Source organism: Eupeodes corollae, chromosome 3, assembly GCF_945859685.1.
Source record: "Eupeodes corollae chromosome 3, idEupCoro1.1, whole genome shotgun sequence".
Lineage (NCBI taxonomy): Eukaryota > Metazoa > Arthropoda > Insecta > Diptera > Syrphidae > Eupeodes > Eupeodes corollae.
The window spans coordinates 45603400-45626743 of NC_079149.1; the positions used below are offsets into that span (position 1 = coordinate 45603400).

At 29.8% G+C, this 23344-nt stretch overlaps 1 protein-coding gene across 1 annotated transcript; it reads left to right on the forward strand.

The window, feature by feature from the left end:
• The first annotated feature begins 2978 nt into the window (after nucleotides 1-2978).
• On the forward strand, nucleotides 2979-22681 carry LOC129951459 (RYamide neuropeptides). Its single transcript, XM_056063603.1, has 4 exons — nucleotides 2979-3098; nucleotides 21792-21906; nucleotides 21961-22216; nucleotides 22410-22681. Exons 2-4 carry the CDS (start codon nucleotides 21798-21800, stop codon nucleotides 22468-22470), a joined length of 426 nt encoding a protein of 141 aa, XP_055919578.1. The 5' UTR covers nucleotides 2979-3098; nucleotides 21792-21797; the 3' UTR covers nucleotides 22471-22681.
• Nucleotides 22682-23344: the final 663 nt, after the last annotated feature.

A 23344-nucleotide genomic window follows, 5' to 3' on the forward strand; every position in this document is an offset into this window, starting at 1 on the left:
AACTTTAACTTTAACTTTAACTTTAACTTTAACTTTAACTTTAACTTTAACTTTAACTTTAACTTTAACTTTAACTTTAACTTTGACTTTAACTTTGAATTTTGAGTTCCAGATATGATCGCTTAGTAATTTTCTATTTTTAACGAGACGTGTGTTACAATTTTAAGTATGTTAACTAAACAATGCGGAGTACATTTCCGCAAAATAACTCGAGCACTTTGTATGTTTTTTGAAAAAAAGTTGTGAGTACTAATCTTAACTAGCTATAAAAAATGTTATGGGCATTATCCAAAAGAAAATATATCATTTTATGACCTGCAGGTTAATCTTCGATGATTTTGGGAAAAAAAATATTTTTTTTCAAAAACAAAAATGTATCTGAAACCTGGCTATCTATATAAAATACAAACAAAAACATCGCCCACCAAAAGTACACCCAAACATTTTTCGACCCATCAGAATTCCCGTGTCTTGTTGGAAAATCAATCCATATATAGTAAGATTTTACACGAATAACAAAAACAATATCCATAGTATGAATAACACCGATAAAAGTTAGAGTAGAATCTTACTATGGATGGGTTTTTGACATTTATACGAGTCTCGAATGGATCTTATGGATGGGTTTTGCCATTTATATGAGTCTCAAATGGATCTTATGTGATTTCGTTCTCGAATGTTGGTACGATTGATATTGCATTTATATCTCGATGACTGCGTTCGTTGAGTAGTTGTGCATTTGGAACTATGTATGTGTTTTCCATTGAGGAAAAAAATCATTCTATTACTGGGCTTAGTTTGCAAGAGAAAACAATAGAAAAGATAATTAAGTTTTGCTTTGTTTCCACCAAAGGTTTATCTCAGTTTAAATAAATCTTTTTGGTGTTTTGATGTTTTCGATGTGTGAAGTGAAAGTGAGATAATTTGATTCGTGCTAAACAATGAAGAACTGATTAGTTCAGCACCATATAAGAATACCTGCTTCCATTTCCATTTCAATTTTTTTTTTTTTTTTGTAATTTGATTAAAACAAAACTATGTTTTTCGTACACAAACATATCAATAACAGACCATAATGATTCTGATCCCCGAACGGAATCGAGGCGAATCAAGCTCATTTCAACTCGGTTCAGGTATATAAAGAATTGAGGCAAGCTTCAAGCTCGCTTCAACACCACATGTTAATGTAGCAGTCTACGAACAAACCCCCTCCTTGAAGCAATTGTCAAATGATCTTTTTTTTATCAAATCTCAATTTCCAGATGTTTTCTTACCATTTCTTCTTGAAAATTGTCCATTTTATTAGTTTTAGTTATTTTTCTTTTGATAAGTTAATTTTAACAATTGATTTTCATAAAACTTTCTTTTATTTGTGTGTTTTTTATTATTATTCTGGCTACTGCGGATCATTTTGTTGGGAATTTCTCATTTGGAAGCACTTAATTAGACAAGTTTGTGTCATACAATATTATTTCAAAATAAGAGGACTTTTATCGGAGTGTCAAATTAAGTTTTCCGCTAAAATTTAGCTTTGTTGGAATGATAGCTAGGTTGTGGCATAGAAAACCATAAACGAACGAATTGATCTATATCAAAATAATTTTGAAATTTCTAATAAAAGTATTCTGGAAAATAAAACATTTTTCAACAGTAAATCACAACTTTTTTACTAGCGACATATAAGAGCTTCATGGCAAGTATTGCATTCTTTAAAAGCTCGAGAGAGAATTCGAAAAAATTGGGTCCCACGATTTTGTCCTAGCTTTAACATCCCAAACCGTTGGGTTGATCGAGATCAAATAGAAAAGTTAAGATTTTTTACAGATTCGAATAAGGCGTTTTTTTCACAAATTTTTGTTAAAAACGAATCGATAGATTTTTATGAATTTTTTTCTAATTTGCTTGTATTACTCCAGAAATGGGTGAACCCTTAGATAAGTTCTAAAGTTACCTCAAGAACTAATTAACCGATTTCCATAATTAATAATATTCTACGCACAAGCTCTCATACTGTCTTAATAATATCCGATGAAAAAAGTATTTAATTACTTTTTTTTTCTCAAAATCCGATATCTCGAAAATGGGGCATCATTTTTTTACCAAAATCAAATGTAAAGTGTTAATTAATAACCTATTTATAACATACCAAAAATATTTTGAACTTAAATTGGCCAAATTTTGTATGCACAAGATAAATTACAAAAAACGCTCTGGCAAATCTTCAGTTTTTCACTTAAATCCACATAACTCAAAATCAGATTCACAATCTCTAACGCCTGACCTTTTTAATTTAACGACGTTTTAAATGTAACAACTCAAATTAGCACTACCCTTCCATCCCAATTAAAAAAAAAAAAAAAACAAAACAAAACAAAACAGGGAATTCAAAATTTAGGCATGTATTTATTTTTAACAAATTTGTTTTGTCACATGAATATTTTGATAAGCAAACATATTCTCTCAGTTTTAGTCATTAATTTTTTATTCTTAAGGACGAATTTAATTTGTCACACTTATACACAAACGTCACGATTATTATTTATTCTTTTATAATAATTAATTTCAGTGATTAACAATCATACATGGAACTTTTATTCTTCGAAATATATGTATGTGGGGTGTGCGCAAAATTATATGAACTCGTGTGGAAGTGTGCATACCTATAATCAAAAAAGATATCGTCCTTGTTGTATCTGCAACATTGTTGCCTTTTTCCAAAAAAAAGGTATAGATACATCGAATTATTGAATGAAAATGTTGCGCATCAAAATGTGCGTATGAGGAGACCCACCAAGGAGTGTTTACATTATGTTGTCATTTTAACACTGTTGCTCGTAATTTTTGCGTTGCCTCTTCTTGCTCAGGGGAGGTGAATGTTTTCTTTGGGGAGTTTCATATATTGTTGAGGTGCACTTATCAGGAATATCATCCTTATATAAAGGCAACTTCAATAGAGTATTCTCATTCAGTACCAACGGCACTCTACAGGTGTGCATACCGGGTATCCTCTTTTCAATACACATAAATTGAAAGTATACTCTTTGCGGTTTTTCCGATTTGGATATATTTTTTTTGGAAATATTGTGATTTTATTTAAAGTGAGTTTTGGAATAAGTTATTCGAATACATCATTCATAGCCTTTTTGTGAAAAAGAAAATTAATTTAAAAATTGTTCAGTGAAAAAGAAACAAAAAAACACATATTAAATACTTTTAAATTCGATAAAATTGTAAAACAAAACAAAACATAAATTGTTCAATAACATTAAAAGGGGTAATGTTATTTTTATAATTCGAATACAGATACCACGGATGGTTGCCCCAAGTGCCTAGATTACATATTCCATCTTCGTATCGAAAAGGTCTTTTAAAATACAGCACGTACCCACTTGTGTTAGCAATAAAAATTACTTATGAGGTGATAAACACACCAGTTCAAAATGCATACTTGGTATTAAAATAATGTTAAAACACCAAACAGATACTTAAAGGTTGCATCGCTTAAGGCAGGCGTTTTATTGGTCGTATCAATTGACAGGAAGATACTACCTACATTTATAGTAACCCATGTATTTGCATATCAAGAATATGGGTTCCAACTCCTTCTTTGAATATTTAATCATATTCGGTTGGCACATTTATAGGAAAGGACCAACATCTTACATAGAAACACACAAAATTATTCTCGTTTTCAAGTTTTCTTAATGAGAACCTGATTTGGTCAAAAGTTTTCTTAAAAATATATCCGATTTGGTTGTACGAGTTTCTTATGCTTATATCGTTAAAAGTTGTTTTCAAAACTATAAAATACGAACGATTTACATGTTCAAAACTTGGAGACTAAAAAGGTCTGCAACAAGAGTGGGAAATAACTTGAGGCAGTTGATTACTTTTAACTTTCTATAAGAAACAAATATTTATGTAGCATATACATATCTGCATATGAATGTAGGTATATTCATATTCTTTATTCTTAGGGTTTGATCTGAAAACAAATTATGTAAAATAAATGTTATTAACGAGGATAGTGTGTCATTAAGACTTTCTTTGATTTAACATCTTTTAAAAAGCCAAATTGTTTTTTGACAAATTTGAGACGGAGATATGATCGAAATGTAAATTTAAAATATTGACACAATTAATATCCCTCAATTTCGAAACTTTTTAAAAACATCACACCTGTTTTTCATATCCTTGAAAATTGCTATATCATTGATAAAAATTGTGAAACCATTCACCAAATAATCGACGATCCATTTCTATCTTATATTTGAGCCAGACTAATCTAAAATCAACTGTTTCTGAAATCAGTGTGCTTTAAACTTGTTTGCCCTTAAACGATGTGTCTTTTTCAAGTGCTAGTGCTATCAATTCTCACGAATAAAAGTTATTCTAAAGGTAGAAACATCGATTAGTTTTTCACAACGGACTATTTCCGTTCCACAGTGGTGTTTCTATCAATACTCGTAGTGCTACTAAATTTTCATCATATTATCAGCTGTATAAACTTTATGTGCTTTTAACCGTTCTTTGGAACTAATAAACGTTTGACAGTCCGTTGAGGATTACTTAAAAGTGTTTGCACAACTCTCAAATATCCCAAAGCCAAAATACTGTATTTTTCTTGGATATGTTAAGTTCTCTTACATATTTCCTGAATTGAAATTCTTGAGATTTTAAATAAGCAATCGAATTTTCTGCATTGTTTTATATAATTACTAGTTTGTAAAAAAAATGATTATTGTTCATTAATTCAAACAAAAAAAATATTTTAAATTGCTAGCTATTCAAAATTATATTTATCAGCAAAGAGTAAAAAGGATTGGGTACCCTTACTATGGTGGGACTAATTGGGTTAGTCTAAAACAGTTGGATAAACAATATTTTTAGTTTTTCCATTTTGAGCATGAATAAATAAATAGTTGGGCGTACCGACTCTGGAATAGACAACAAAAAGTTGGCCATGTAAAAAACATGATTCATCGAAATTGACACCACAAACATGAAGTGTTGGCCCTTGGGCCTTATTCATGAACATCGCAAATAATAAACGCACAGGATACTGTAATCTTTTGAATTCAAATGGTATATTAGATGGAATTATAGGTATCAAACACACTTTTTCTTTTGATTTACTAGTTAAGACCGTAGCTTTAACCAAATTTGGCAATACCTTTTTGACTGCCAATTTGGTGCCATTACACAAATTTGGTGGATTAATTTTTCGCAATAATATAATCAAAGAACCAATTTTCAGATTCAAGCAATGCGGTGGTATATACTAGCCGGTTTCAATGAATTTAAAAATTCAATTGGATAATTCATTGCTTCATGTTGATTAATAACACTGTCAATTGAGTTATATGTCTCGACTACACCTGACTGTTTTGCTTGAATTTGAGAATTAATGGCATTGATATCAATGTTGTTCGGTGCTAAAATGGTGCGTTCTCTCAACCATTCATGATTTCTGTAATTCTGAAGAATATTCGGAAAAACACATTCAATCAACTTATCTATAGATTGCGCAATTGCACAATAATTGTTGGGTAAAGTGATCAATCTGTTGGTACTGTCGATTGGTATTTTTCCATCACCAATTTCTAACAATTATTTTGATAACTCACGGGCTGTTACATCATTATGTAGGTGAATACGCATTTTAATATTCTTTGTCAATTTTCGTACATATCTCCAAAGAATTGATGACTTCAAACCGGCGTTTATTTCATCAGTAGAAGTTGATCAAGGAATGACAGGCAATGTTTGACGACAGTCTCCTGACAGCAACATCAGATCACCACCAAAACAGCTGTTGATTACCGCGTAAATCTTGCATTGTTGCTCTATTGGTTTTTATTCGCTGTTGTGCACCCATCCCATCAAATAATTGACGTTAATCGCAAGACTTTTCGCTTAGCAGAATTTCTCGAAATATTGCAATTTGAGTTTCAATCACCCGTACATTCACTGGCAATTTTAACGCAGAGTGTGCGGTAGGACCATCTTCTAATAATGTAGCAGAAATTCCCGAAGATGCAAGTGCCTATATTCAATTTTCTGTTCACGATCAAATAGTCGCTAAAATCAATGATGCAACGAAAGTTTTGCCTGTCCCACCAGGTGCATCCAAGAAATATAATCCACCTGTAGTATTGGAAACGGCTTGCATGATTGTAACATACAAAAATTTTTGTTGAATATTGAATTTGGTTATATTCGATTGTACAAATAACTTAAATTATTAGAATTGAACTCCTGCTCACTTTGCATTTCACGATAAAAAAAATCATGTATTTTTGACTTCCCATAAGAATATATTGTTATGGGTCCGATTTGTAAAATTGAAAATGTTGACATTTCTCAACGTTTCAAGGTCCCTAGAGTTTGAACAATTTTCAGAAAAATCGAATTGACAATTTTTTGACAAAAAATAAAAACCTGTACAAAAAAATTAATAAAAGGTTGTAAAAGTTGATTTTCGACTGAAATATCTTTTCCAAACTTTGATATATTGGCTTTAAGCTAATTTTATCTTTCAAGAAATATTGTTTTCAACATTCAGACAAATTTTGAAAAAAATCTGATGGACAGGATACAAAAAATATAAACCTAACGAAAAACAATACTAAAACTTGGTAAAATTTTACTTCTACTCAAATAGCTTTTCAAAAATTTAAAATATTGTTTTCAAACTTTATTTTTTATTTAAGTAGTTTTTAACTTCCCATAGGAAGTTATTGTAATGGGTCCGATTTGTCAAATTGAAAATTTTGACATTTCTCGACGTTTCAAGGTCCCTAGAGTCGAAATAAAAGATTTTTAGAAAGATGTCTGTGCGTGCGTGTGTACGTACGTTTGTACGTCCGTACGTTCGCGACGTTTTTTTCGTCGTCCATAGCTCAAGAACCAGAAGAGATATCGACTTCAAATAAATTTTGTTATACAGATAATAAGACAGAAAGATGCAGAAAGGGCTCTCAAGAAAATTGCGTGGGTGGTTTTTTTACCATAGCAGTTTGAAAAAAAGGTGAAAATTTTGGTTAACCCTAAATATCTTACGAACCAAAAACGATAGAGACTTGAATTAAATTGTATATAATATATTGTAACGTGATACCAAACAGGTATATTTTTTGAAAAAAATCAATATAACGGTTTTTTTTTATAAATCAATAAAACTGAAAAAAAAAAAATTTGTCACCTCCAAAATTTTACGACTGAAATATGATTTCATCTCCAAAACAATTTTGTGTAACGAAGGATAATGTTTTTGACATCTGATAAAATTTTGAGAAAAATCTAATTGACAGTTTTTTTTACAAAAAATAAAAACCTAAAAGAAAATGTATAAAAGTTGATAAAAATTGATTTTCGACTCAAATATCTTTTCAAAACTTTGAGATATTGGCTTTAATTCACTTTTATCTTTCAAAACATCTTATTCTCAACATTCAGTTAAAGTTTTAAAAAAATCGATTTGACAGTTTTTGTACAAAAAATTAAAAACCGAAAAAAAATTAGCAAAAGTTCGTAAAAAATGATTTTCGACTCAAATATCTTTTAAAAACTTTGAGATAATAGGTTCTAACTAATTTTTTCTTATTAGAAATATTGTTTTCAACATTAGGACAAATTTTGTGAAAAATCGAATTGACAGTTTTTTTACAAAAAATAAAAACCTAAAAAAAAATTTATAAAAGTTGGTAAAAATTGATTTTCGACTCAAATATCTTTTCAAACTTTGAGATATTGGCTTTAATTTACTTTTATCTTTCAAAACATCTTATTGTCAACATTCAGTTAAAGTTTGAAAAAAAATCGAATTTACAGTTTTTTTACAAAAAATAAAAACCTAAAAAAAAATGTATAAAAGTTGGTAAAAATTGATTTTCGACTCAAATATCTCTTTAAAAATTTTAAATATTGGCTTCCAACTAATTTTATCTTATAAGAAATATTGTTTTCAACAGTTGGTAAAATTTTTAAAAAATTCGAATTGATAGTTTTCTTACAAAAAATAAAACTCTAAAAAAAAACAATACTAAAACTTGGTAAAAATTTACTTTCGGCTCAAATAGCTTTTCAAAAATTAAAAATATTGGCTTCAAACTTATTTTATTTCAGAGAAAATATTGTTTTTAATATTCAGTAATTTTTATATAAAAATCCAACAGTCCGTTTTTTTCATAAAAAATAAAATCTTCAAAAAATAGTGCGCAAATTTGGTAAAAATACATATAGACAAACTTTTAAGGAAGACAAATCGACAGACGGGATGGGAAGTTATCAGTGTGGGTCGCATCCCAGCCTCTTTTACGAGTTGGCGCGGTCAAACCCAATTGTGCTAATGCTTTATTTGCAATCGTTAGACACATAGTATCTTCAATTATTATTATAGCTTCGTTGTACATTTCCAAGGTAATCAACAAATCAGGATTTCCTTAAGTATTAGTACAAATTTTTGTATATGGGAGTATAGAAAAATATTGATTTAACGCCATTTCAAGATTTTTTTTAAAATTATCTCTACGTACAAACCTTCTCTGGACTTCCACGAATAATTCAAGACCACAATTAGCCAAATCGGTAAAGGCATTGTTGAGTTATAACTTTACAACGAAAAGTGGAATTGATTTTTATATATATAGATAGAAGATATGACGAAATACCGCAATTCTTTTAACACTTGGCTTTGGAACATTTCTTTCAACTATTAAAGCCTGGTCCTGAAATCTAGAATGTTCAGGTATGATTTGCATACAGATGATAAATCATCGATTGAAATACATCCTTTATAGAATCTGTGGCCCAAAATTAAAATATTATTTTGCTTGTTTCAAACCAATTAACTATCAACAAATAACCAATTAACTTTGTCTTAGTAGTACAAATCCTCCAAAAATACTTTAAATTAGCCGCTCGGATACGGCATATAGAAATTAAAGGTCCCTTCCATCCTTGAAACAGCTCGCACACAGGAATGATTGAGAGTTGTAATCCACAAGACCCTGGTTTTCCAATTATACTTATTTAGTTTTTATTTTTTTTAAACTTTGTCTAAAATTAGAACCATAATTTTATTTTTTTAGTAATTTGCTAAGTTCATACCATTTCTGAAATTCCAGATCAATAAGTCTAATTCCCCATATTAAGGTTTGTTTGTTTAACATTCTTTTACGAATTATCACTGCTTAGGCGTGTTCAGATGCTGCGTTTTTAACAAAAAGGAGTTAGTATTTTAGTACATATTACCGTAGGAATATATGTAATGGCTATTAATTTGCTTAATATTTAAAAAAAAATGCTAACTAATATAACGCTAAGACCCTAATAAAAGTGTGCACCAATATTTTTAATGCAATTTTTTTTAAGTGCGTTTTAACCTTAAAGCTATAGGATAAGCTCATTGTAAAAAACTTACGCTGTTAATTTTTTTTTTCGTGTAGGTTACACAAACTTTTCGGTTTTCATAATTAATTAAGTGTTGAATTAGTTTTAATGTTCTAATATTACTTTAAAGTGTGCACATTTTTTATGGAAATGTGGAGCTACATATATATATGTTAGATAGGAGCATTTATACGAAAGAATTTAAACTATACAGTTGCCAAAAATAACCTCTTTTTTCTTTGAAATCGTAAAATGTGAGCTTTTTGAGAAAACCATTACCGCCTTTGTAATAATACACTTCTTTCTTAACAAAAGTAAACTTATTGTGTCTTTTTATTTTCAAATAGAAAGAGAATGTTCTTCACAACATACGAGTGTAAGATTTAAAAAAAAAACCTAAACTTATTCAAGACATTCCGCGTAAATGTAATTTGATTTGTTTGTGGCTTAACTGTTCGTTTAATATAGTGTGAAAGCTAGAAGAGGATTTATTGAAACTTGATTAAAATAAATGAATAAGCTTTTCTTCGAGACGGTGGCAAAGAGCACATGTCTTCATATGTTTGTGCAATTCGAAGTATGTCTACTTTTATTTTATTTTGTGTTTCCTGGAAATGCATTTGATAAAAAACATTTGAAATTTGTAGCTTTTTTAAGTGCTATGAGAAATCCTTTTTGATTTTTGCTAAAAATTAAAACAATGAAAATAGCAAATATTTTGTATTCGTTATCAGTATTATTCAAAAAATGATTTTTTTAATAAAAACCGTGAATGATTAAAAAATGTATTATATAATCTTAATTGTCAATTTATCACAATTTTTGAATAGAGTTTGGGACAAGATTTTGTTTCCATAGACAAAAATGTCCTCAAAAATGTTCTCTTCAGAATCCACTGAAAATGACTCTGTACTAAATTTTAACAAGGCCTCTGATAAACTGTGTTTTAAGTTATTGCGTTAAAATTTAATACAAATCAGTGTAACTCAATAAAAATGATGAGCATTTTAGGTTAAGATTTAATTTATTTTTCATATCTACAAATTTTGAGAAAGTAACACAATCACTATTAAATTATATAAACTCCATTTATAATAAAGTACCAAAACAATCCAGCCCATTTTCGCAAAACATCAAAATTCAAAAAACCTTCAAGGGTTCTTCAAAGTCGTCAAGCACTTATCAATATTATTCTTTCGAAAATAACTAGAAAAATCAATATAGTAATGTCAAAATATACAAGTATTTTCAACTGGATAGAAATACAGAAAGTTGGACTACGGATGTGGCAAGTTTTGAAGCAGTTGAAGTATAAAAATCAAAAAATTTACAATATCAATCTCGTGTCTTTAAATTTGTACACTATTAAGTATGATTGTTTACCTTAAACAAAAATAAAATGCACCTAAAAAAAGTTAATTCGTATTTTCCAAAACTAGGAACTAAAAGTCACATTAAAACAACCCTAATCGACTCAATTACAGAATTTGTAACATTGTATTCTTAGTGTTTTACAAAGTAGCTAATGTCTCTTTTATTAACTTTCCATAGGAAGTAATTGTAATGGTTCCGATTTGTCAAATTGAAAATTTTGGCATTTCTTGACGTTTCAAGGTCCCTAAAGTCAAAATAAAAGATTTTTAGAAAGATGTCTGTGCATGCGTGTGTACGTAAGTTTGTACGTCCGTACGTTTGCGACGGTTTTTCGTCGTCCATAGCTCAAAAATCAGAGAGATTCGATATCAAATAAATTTTGTTATACAGATAATAAGGCAAAAAGATGCAGAATGGGCTCTCAAGAAAATTGCGTGGGTGGTTATTTTACCATAGCAGTTTTAAAAAAGGTTGAACATTTACGCTTTAGACCTAAATTAACTATACTATATTGTAACGTGATACCAAACAAGTATATTTTTTGAAAGAAAAATCCAACTAACGTGTATTTTTATAAATCAAGAAAACTTTACAAAAAATTGTCATCTCGAAAATTTTACGAACACAAAATGATTTTATCTTCAAAACAATTTTGTGCAGCGAAAAATAACGTTTCTAACATCTGGTAAAATTTTGAGAAAAAACGAATTGACAGTTGGTAAAAATTGAATTTCGACTTAAATATCTTTTCAAAAATTTGAGATTATGGCTTCCAACTTATTTTGTCTTATAAGAAATATTGTTTTCAACATTCTGAAAAATCGAATCGACAGTTTTTTTTACAAAAAATAAAAAGCTAAACAAAAAACTTAATAAAAGTTGGTAAAAATTGATTTTAGACTCAAATATCTTTGTCAAACTTTGAGATATTGGCTTTAAACTACTTTTATTTCTTCAAAAATATTGTTATCAACATTTTTTTTACAAAAAATAAAAACTCAAATAAAAATTTAACAAAATTTGGTAAAAAGTGATTTTCGACTCAAACATCTTTTCAAAAATTTGAGATTATTATTTCCAGCTAATGTTAACTTAGAAATATTGTTTTCAACATTCTGAAAACAATTTGAGAAAAATCGAATTGATAGTTTTTTTTACAAAAAATAAAAACTTAAAACAAATGAATAAACGTTGGTTAAAAATTGATTTTCGGCTCAAATATCTTTTCGAAACTTTGAGATATTGGCTTTACACTACTTTTATCTTTTAAACAGCTATTTTCGACTAAAAGTGTATTACAAAACTAGATTTTCAAACTGAACTATTTCTTTATATGAACAATATTGTTGGTAATTTCAAAATGTTTAAGAATAATTCAACTAACAACTTTTTTAACCCAACACGAAAACCTACAAACTTTTAAGTAAGACAAATGGACAGTCGGGATGGGAAGTTATCAGTGTGGGTCGCATACCAGCCTATTTTTTCCACAATAAATAAGCAGTTACGAAAGAAAAGCATGTATGCACTTTGAATCTAGGCTATACAAATTTCGAATTTGCGGATTCAATAATGGGCATGATTTATTTTGACCTTCTTAAATTTATAGAGTTTTGCAATAATGACTTGACAACTTGTCATTGGCTTCAATTCTTCATTAAACTTGATATTAATCTGAGAGATGCTTATTTCTAGAGAACGCCGTGATTTTGACTAATTTACTATATAGGCTAGAATAAAGCGAGAATAAAGCTAAGTACACACGATTGGAATATTTTCCAATATTCGCGGAACTTTAAAAAGTGACGATTGCCAATTTTCTACCAAGTAAAATCTATCCGATTATACGATTGGTTGAATTTATCCAAATATTGGAAATATATTTGCGAGAAAATAGGATGACAATTACCAACAATTTCGTATCTTCCAATTAATAATTATCTGTTTACATAGATGGAAGAGTTTGGAAAACAATAAAATTGGTAAACTCATTGGAAGACAATTTTCTCGACAGATGACAGATAGTATACACATTTATTTTAGAAGTGAAAACAGCAAGTATTGCAAAATTATTTGAAAAATATATAAAATATAGAAAAAAAGTAAAACAATAATGTAGCTGGCAATATGAGGTCCGTTCGCGGACCCTCCTAAAACATTCCAATTTTACGAAAAAATACGAAATTTAACCAAATCCTGTTCGCATACTCAAAAATTTCGTAGTTTTTCGTAAAAGAGAGCGCTTACGATAGTGTAAAATATTTCCCCAACCTACGAATTTTAGCCCAAGAAATTTCTTTAGGCTGATTTGTGAAAAATGTCAAATTTGATAGAAAATCAAATAAATTAAATAAATGGCTGGCTTTTAAAGTCAGTTATAAAATTTAAAAACAAATTTTCAAAGAACAGCAACAAGACATAATATTGTGTGAAAAATTTGTTGTTTTCCGTTCGCTTACCTTTTTTAGTTTTTTTTTTGTTAGACAATTTTGCCCCCACTCTTTAAAATATCCCTTTTTACGAATTTAAGTGCATAAAGTACGCGAACGTACCTCTAGACTATCCTTTTCAATCTTTTTTTGTATAACTTCTTTTTCGTTATTTTTCCAAACGGTGACTTCTTATTTCTTTCAATTTTTGTAGTTTTCAAATCCTTTCAAAATATTGTAAACTTTTCTTGCTGTTTTCTGTGTCCTGTGGAAACTTTGTGTCCATCAAAAATTGGATGATGAGAAGAACTTCATCCAATATCCAATTAGTGGAATGGGAGTTTAGATGAGAACAAACGATTGCAAGAAGTGGCCAATTTTTTTTTTACTTTCCACAGATAAAATTGGCTGTTTACATGATTGATATAAAACTGGGTGAAATATTGAGGATCTTCCAATCGTGTATACTCAGCCTTACTACCGAAGGCCACGGACTCTGAAATTCGGTAGAAAATGTTTGCAGACTTTATTTGTTCATGTATTTATTACCACGATGAAAATGTTGAGTTTATTGAATAAATCGACAGTGAAAGCTCGAATACTAAGTGAAAGGATGCGTTTACAAATTAAGTTCAAAGTTTTGACTCTGATCTGACGGTTATTTACAAGACTTATACACTTCAAAAGCTTGAGTATAACTCCCATATCTGGGCTGGTGCTCCTGCAACTTGCTTAAGCCTCTTGAACAGTATTGAACGTAGAACATTTACGTCGCTTGAACATCGTTATAAAGTTTCCTGTCTCACCCGCTTTTACCGTTATTTTAACGGTTTATGCTCTAGAGAGATAGCCAGCTGCATTCCTCCCCTTAACAGCGCGTAATACTCGAGCTTCTAGGAATGCTTATCAGTACACCCTCGAGCCCAACTTCGGTCCTACCGTCAAGTACAGAGATTCCTTCTTTAGCCGTACTACGCGAATGTGGAATTCCTTACCACACTCTGTCTTTCCCAGCCATTGCAATATTCAGGATTTCAAAACCAATATGCACCGACACCTAGTGCTCACACTATCTCTTTACATAATAAGGGTAGTAATACCCCATAAGTGTGTCCTTATTATAAAAAAAGCCGATATTACCAAAAACCCAATATTAAATAAAGATTTAAGACACCATGGCGTTTGTAGGTTATTTTAACTTTAAAAAAAAGTTAAATAATAATGTAAAATATTGCGTGAGAGGTGCAACTTTCTGAGAAATCAAGGATCACAAAAAGATATTAAAGCCTTACCAATCCAGAAATATGCATTCATCTACTTTTTACATTATGTACAGCAAAAATTAAAATTGATAGATTGTTATATTAATTCCTAAAAGAAAAGAAAAATGTCTTCAATTAAAAAGAAGTTTACTAATTTTTTAAATTTATATATGTATATACATACATATGTGCACTGTTTTGTTCTAGAGGGACGACATTCAACCAAAGAAAAATTCATATATAAGTAGGAATGTATATTTGAGTGTCGAAAAGTCCTTAAAAGGCCAAAATGATGTGATAATTTGCAGATAGAACGACACAACCATTAACATTTATTCACTTCAACATCGAACCTTTTCGATTACTAATTTTCTTTCACAAACTGTTATTGGAAACAAATTTCGAAGATGTCAACCGAAGAAGCAGCAGCGGCATAACTGTGTGTCTTTTGCCAAATCGATGCAAAAGGACATCAAGAAAGTTTAAAACATTACTTTTCTAATGTGATGCAGGACAACATCGCAGAGAAAGTTTTGATTGCAAAGTGTTGTGCATAATTTAAGAAACATTAATATACAATTTAATAAGGAGACATAATGATGGGAAAATTCATTTTGTAAATTTGTTGCAAAAACAAAAAAATTAAATTCATTTGAAGCTTCAAGCTGACTTTTTTACACGTGATGAATATTATGGGTTAGAAGTTTTCTTCAGAATTACATACCACGCATCAAACCCTCAAATGTACAATTATCTTGATCGCAAGGGACTGCTTTCAGACACTCCTTTTGTCAACTTGAGTAATTAATAATTCTATTAATTTATTTCATGTTTCCTAAAGTTGTAAGCATTGAAGTGTGGATTTAATTTTGTAAACTTAAAAACAAAGAACATTTTGTAGGTAAATTGTAAAAAAGAGAACATAGAAGCATGAAAGTCATGTATTATCAAAAGGATAAAAACTCATAAACTGATAGTGTCAAAAAAACTTAAAATTAGGCTTTAAGTAAAATTTTTATGAATATCATATTCAAATAAAAATATGTATGGATATAAACTACAAGAATCAATCCTTTGCAACAATTTAAAATTTGTATTCAACTTTTGTAGGGTCCTTTATGTATGTACGTACATACTTACCTACATTTTTTTCAAAGCTTGTTTACGTACAGAGAAGAGCACTTAATAAAATGATGATGTTCAAAAATTGGTTTGACAGATTGGAAGAAAAATTTAACACTGCAATTCAGTCCATTCTTGTGGCCACAAAGGGTTCATAAAACACATATATGTACATTGTACATAAACATTATGTAGGTACACCATGATGTTGTTTTTATCGGAGAGGGTTTTTTTTGTGATGTCAATTTATTTCAGTTCATGTACTTTATGTTTGTAGAGTGAAATTTACTTTAAAAAGAAATATTTTGATGAACATAGCTCTATACAACATCATAGAGATTGGTGTAGGTAGGTATATTTAATATCCTGCCCACCATTCCCATTTAGGTAATTAACTATGCCACCGCACTTTCGTGTTTGTCAACAAAATTTTTGCTTCTAAAATCAAAATGAATAAAAGGAAAATAGACGTTTGCCCAAAATTCATGTTCACTAATAACCTAACATTTAAATTTAAATAAGAGTAAAAATTACCGCAGCAAAATTAATAGAACTTACCTATGTTTTAACGTATATTGTACATATACATACAAGAAGTCTCATATAAAAAAAAATTAAATAATAGTACGGTTGAGATTAGGTCACGAAATGCACTATATGCAATTTATTTTGCTAACCACTATATTCAATAGTAACCTTTCTTTTTTTTTGGTTATCGCAACCACTTTTTAAAATTGATAAAATTATTATTCAAATAATAACATGCTGATTCTTTTAAGATTAAAGTTCATTTTAAAAATCAATATTAATCAGGTTTTAACTAGAAATTCTGTTGAGGAACATTTTAAGTGCGTTTTTTATTCCATACAGTGAGAAATTGCCAACAAACCGATCCGCAGTAGCCAGATTTTTGTATTTAAAAATTGGTACAACTGAAAGAAGATCTGTCAGAACAATAATAAAAAAAAACACACAAATAGAAGAAAGTTTTGTGAAAATCAAATGTTAACTAATCAAAAAAAACTAATTAAAACTAATAAAATGGATAATTTTCAAGAATAAATGGTAAAAAATCATCTCTAAATTGAGATTCTATACAAAAAAGTTAATTTAACAATTGCTTCAAGGAGGGGATTTGTTCGTAGACTGTTACATTAACATATGGTGTTGAAGCTCGCCTCAATTCTTTATATACCTGAACCGAGTTGAAATGAGCTTTATTCGCCTCGATTCCGGTTGGGGATCGGAGTGGAGTCAAAATTTGCGAAGAAAACCTGTGTGGAGGAGTTGGTTTAACAGATAATGCGTTGTGATCATGTTTATTTGTATGTTTGTGTACAAAACATATAGTTTTATTTTAATCAAATTAATCATATTCGTATATGGTGCTGAACTATTCAGTTCTTCATTGTTTAACACGAATGAAACTATCTCACTTGCACTTCACACATCGAAAACATCGAAACACCATTTGCATTTTAGAAAGTGCTGTCATACTTAATCATTTCTAAATCTTCTTGTGTGGTTTGAACACCAAAAAGATTTATTGAATCTTAACTGAGATTAAGCAAAACTTAATTATCTTTTTTCTATTGTTTTCTCTTGCAAAATAAGCGCAGTTAGTCTATTTTCACTAACAAAACTAAAAAATATCAACAGTAATAGATTGATTTTTTCCCCATGATTCCAAATGCACAACTACTCAACGAACAGAGCCATCGAGATTCAAATGCAATATCAATCGTACCAACATTTGAAAATGAAATCACATAAGATGGATCATTCGAGACTCGCATAAATGTCAAAAACCCATCCGTACTAAGATTCTACTCTAACTTTTATCGCTAGTGTTCATACTATGGACATTGTTTTTGTTACTCGTGTAAGATCCTACTATACTATGTATAGATTTTCCAACAAACACTGATTTTAAAGGTTAAAAAAGTTTTCAGTTGAATTATTCTTAAACGTTTTAAAATTACCAACAATATTTTTTATATAAAGAAATAGTTTACTTTGAAAATCTAGTTTTATTAAATAGATTTTTAGTCGGAAACAAATTTTTACCAATTTTTAGTGTCATTTCTTAATTTTGTAAAAATTGGATGAAATTGGATGTTGGATTTTTATATAAAAATTACTGAATATCGAAAACAATATTTTCTGTGAAATAAAATAAGTTTGAAGCCAATATGTTAAATTTTTGAAAAGCTATTTGAGTCGAAAGTAAATTTTTACCAACTTTTGTTAATTTTTTTTCGGTTTTAAATTTTTTTTAAAAAAACCGTCAATTCGATTTTTTTCAAAATTTTACTGAATCTTGACAACAATATTTTTTGAAATATAAATGTAAATTAAAGCCAATATCTCAATTTTTACCAACTTTTATTAATTTTTTTTAGGTTTTTATTTTTTGTAAAAAAACTATCAATTCGATTTTTCTCAACATTTTTCAGAATAGTGAAAACAATATTTCTTATAAGATAAAATAAGTTTAAGGTCTAAATTTCAAGTTTATGAAAAGATATTTGAATCGATATTCAATTTTTACCAACTTGGAGTAATGTTTTTTTAGATTTTTATTTTTTATAAAAAAACTGTCAATTCGATTTTTCTTAAAATTGTATTAGATATCAAAAACATTATTCTTCGTTGCACAAAATTGTTTGGAGATGAAATCATATTTTAGTCGTAAAATTTTAGAGCTGACAATTTTTTTTTCAGTTTTTTTGATTTATAAAAAAAACCGTTAAATGGATTTCTTTCAAAAAATATACTTCTTTGATATCACGTTACAATATATTATATAAAATTTAATTCAAGTCTCTAGCGACCATTACAATAACTTCCTATGGGAAGTTAATAAATACCTCTTTTTATCAGATACAAGTTTTTTTTTATAAATTAAGTTTATTTACTTTTCTATATCTATGCAGACATTTTACCAGCATTTTGTTTGTTATTCACCTTTTTTATACAAATAAAAAAGTGTTTCTTAATTTAAACTTTAATGGGAAACATTGTTTTACATTTCATTTCCCTTTCTAGCTTAACTTGATTTAGCTGAACTCTACTTTCTTGCAATTAAAACTTAAAAATCGCTGTTACGGTTGGAGTTTACGTTAATTTTCTTATTAAAAAATGATGAAGAAACTCAAAAAGCGAAAAGATATATATTCATGCTTGGATAGTTCACAGCTCGAGCTAAATTTTAGTTCATCTTTTATCTCCCAATGGAAGTGGATTAGATTAGATAGATTTTTATTTACTTGCAGTTATTTGTACAATTTCATTAACAATTTTTAAAGCATGGTTTTGCCGTCTGCCTGTATTGAAGTTTTAACCGTATCAAAGTTTTGTAATTAATTAAGTTGCAGTTGTGTTAAATAAAAATGTTCATCTCTAATTCTGCTTCTATAAATAAGTGCTGTTTTGGAATATATAAGTATTTTAGACACATCTACTTCATTTAAGAGAGGTAAAGTTTCTTTTTCTGATAAAAAGTCTCTACCAAGTAAATGTCTTCTAGTTTCCCTCAGGACTGGACACCTTCCGACAAAATGAAAAATATCTTCTCGTTCAGCTATGTTGCAAATATCACATAGCAGTCGAACATCTTCGCGATACGGAACGTAATTTATGTTTAGCAGTTTACCTCTTAACCGAAACATGTTGGAGATTTACAATATATATGTCCTGGAAGTAGTTTCTTTCATTAAGATTATAATTCAGCCTGCTATAGATCACCCAATGAAGTGAGCTGGATGCCTGTTCTGTGAACACATTACTAAGATTATTGTCCAGAGGCCTAATTACCTGTTACAGTGACGATTTCCATGTTCACTGAGATTTAAAGTTAAATTTGTATCTTCTGCTAGCCCAATCCACTCTTTAACCCATCCTGTTTTGCTTTTTTTGGTAAACGATTGTTGGGCATATTCAGTGCTTTCAGAATGTAATCGACTTGCAGCTTGAACGTTTTTATCATGAGTGGGAATAAGCATGTTTCTAACATTATCATGTAGTGTTGGGTGCATGAAGGAAGGCGGAATGTTCGTTTTAAATAAAATCTCAGGAGTTTTTCCACAGTCTCAAATTTCTTTGGTCCCCATACTTGAGCTGCATAAAACAGGATTGGTTAGGATACTGCTTCGAAAACTTTATATTTACTGCTATGCGCAATGTTTTTGTTATTGAAACATTCTTTCCATGGCACGTTAATCGCGGTTTTAGCTTTAAGAAGTTTTTCGTTGAGGTGTTTTTTCATACTTAAGTGTTGGGTAAAATATACTCCTAAGTATTTGTATTCTTTCTATGTTCTCATTGTTGAAGTACCATTGTTCACTTGAGCTTAACCTTCCTCCACCTTTCCATCCACCATCAATTTACACTTGTTCAGGTTCAAGGTCCAGCTCCATCGTCTACAGTATTCCGAAAGTCGATTTATCATAAGCTGTAAGGATTGCTGTGAGTTTGCCAGCAAGACTATATCATCTGCGAAGAGTAAGTCTTTAATCACCTCTCCAGCATATCTAACACCTGCTGGTAATGCCTCAGTGATGTCATTTATAAATAGTGCGAACAAGCTAGGACTGGTAGCACAGCCCTATCTTACTCCCGACTGGGTTTGAAACCATTCAGCTACACGCTTTTCATTCCATACCGCTGCTCTCGTGTCTGCGTACAAGTTCTGAATAACTCCTCCAAACTTAAACGACATCCCAGATCCAAACAACTTGAACATCAATGCGTTTCGATCAACTGAGTCAAATGCTGCTTTAAGATCCACAAAAAAAGTGTATAGCTTTTTTTTCAAAAAAGACTCAGCAATGCTCCTTAGAACGAATATATGATCGATGGTCGAGTAACCCGACCTGAATCCGGCTTGAGACTCACATAATAGATTATTCGAGTCTATCCACGTGTTCAGCCGCTTTAGTAGAGAGACAGTAAAAATTTTATAGGAAGCGTTCAAAAACGAGATTCCTCTATAGTTGGCTGGATCTTCGATGTTCCCTTTTTTGTGCATCGAAAAAATCAAAGCATCTTTAAACTGCTGAGGAATGATTCCAGTTTCAAAAATGTAATTATGTATGTTTGCCAGGTTCTTAATCAGTTCGTCAGTGCCTGTAGAATTCCGCTGGTATCCTGTCTGCACCTGCCGCTTTTCCATCTGCTAGTGCGTTGACCGATACGCGCACCTCATGCTGGGAAATTGGACTGTCTAATATCTCGTCATAAATATAGGGTTGGGCAAAGCAGATCATGACTGGGTACAACATTGCTGGCTGCAGCAGTTGATTGAAATGATTTCGTAGAGTAGAAGTATCAAATCCACGACTGATAATATACTTCGGTCCATTTAGTTTTCGGGCCAAGTTCCAAAGTTCAGAGGGATTACTACATCTAGCTGGCTTTTCTAAAGTATGATTTTTATCTATTAAACAAGTTTTTGAAGAGATTCAACTCCAAATACTGCTCCTATTAGTCACGACCTTCAATAATCTATCAAAATTTGTCTCGGCATAGATGCACCGAGCAATTGCTCAGTCCGTGCCGTAAAAATGAAATTCATGAAAAATTTAATGTATTAAATACGTTCACGGAATGACGGACTATTGATGTACGCTCTAGGAATAATGAAAAGAGAGGTACTTACCATTTAGATATAATTTGTTTTACGATAAATACTTTGACAGCCGGCGTTGTTATTGTTGTCTTCCTGTTTGACACCGAATGGCTGCGTTTACTTAGAATTATTTTTGATCGATTATCGATATGTTCACTGAAATGACTTGTGCGGTATCGGGCAAACTATTTTAGCATTTTTATAGTTAAAAATGCAGATTAAAAATAAATAACCATTTAGTATCCTTTCTAAAACTAGATTTTGTATTCAAAATACGGTGTATTCAGTAATGACCGGGGTTAAATATCCTAAACTTTTCAATAATATTTTAGACTTGTTGTTGAAGACTGTACATTAGGACGCGTTTCCGAAATGATATGACATAATGACATACCCGACACTGATGAGATGTAAAACAGGACCACTCCAAAAGAGTTCAATGTTAATATCGTCATTGATAAGATTTTTAAATAAACAAGTCAAATTCATTCAAAGCTGTAGAATGTTATAAATTAAAATATAAAATTAATTGCATGCATTAATTTTATTAACATTTCTAAAGATGTAAACAAATTTTTGCAGATTAAAATGGTTTCCTACAACTCTTTGAGTCTTGTTTTCTGTCTGGTACTCCTGATTTGCATGATGACACTGACACATACCTCCGATGTCGATGCAGCATCATCAAACTTAAATGGTATTATTTCGTTTTGTTATCGTGTCCGTTTACTAATTTTAACTTTCCCATCAGCATTAAGTGAAGATAAACGCACATTTTTTGTTGGAAGTCGCTATGGAAGATCCCCACAATACCATGAATCTAAATCAAGAAGGTTTAGCATTGCACCAAGAAGTGATAGGTTCTTTTTGGGTTCTAGATATGGAAAGAGAGCCTACGAACTCGCCCAACCTGCTTTCGAACAATCATCTTTAGAAAAATCAAACAGTCCATTCACAATGTCGTGTATTTATACAGGAATCAAGAATTTTTACAGATGTAGTGAAGCGTAAGTACAGTGTTTTTTATAAAGTTTTTGAAACTTTGCATGCTCCGTATTTAATATGAGTAGTTATTTCCAATATAGTTTCAAGAAAATGTATAGTATAAAGGAACAGAACTTATTATTTTATAGGAAACAAAATGACAAAAACTGAAAATTATGGAAAGCATTTTTCTTTTTTATTATATTATAATTACAGAGATGATATCAATGATGTCCTTAATCAGATTTCTTCTGAAGAAAACCCAACAACTAACTAAACAAGACCATCAAACACTATGTAGAATTGAAATCTATTGCTTCTATAGTGTAAATGTAACAAAATTAAATTTTACATGGCTGGGTAAATTTTAATTTTGAATACTTTTACATTTACATTTGTAATATATTAACTATTATTATTATCTTTATTATAAATAAATATATCCTTATAAAGACTTTGTAAATAAAAAAAAAAATACTGAACAAAATTACTGAAAAAACAAATGTTATTTTAATTGAAAAAAAGTAAAATTAAACATAAATGAAAGAAAATATATACCTACACAGCATTAAAAATAATCTTAATACAATTTATTATTTACACCATTTATAATTATAAAACAAAATTAGCAATAAAATTTATGATACAAATTAATCAATGCGATGAGTTTGTGTTTATGTACATTTGAACATTAAAACGTTGTTCAAAATTGACTAATAATTCAATTATTAAAAATCAGTTTGGTGAAATGAAAGTTAATAATAGCAGCAAACCTTTAAGTTGTTATTGAAAAGGTTTAAACGGGATAAGGGATTTCATATGCAACTGTATGTTATTTTAATTTAATTAATTTTAATGTTTTCGGGTGTCATTTTTTCAAGTTGTTCTCAAAAAAATTCTCACACTGCAGTGAGTAGTACAGTAATCAATCAATCAACGATGAGTATATAAAATGTCAATTTTGACATTTCTGCTATGGTTAAAGTGTCAAAAAATCCGAAACTCATCGCAATTTGTCTTCCTTTTTCTTTTCTAATTTGACAAGAAAGGCGTTTTTTTCAAAACCTCAAAATCAAAATCTAAAATAATATAGTTCAGTTTTCAGTTTAAGGAAACAAATATGATAAACTGATATTTTGACACTAGAAGTA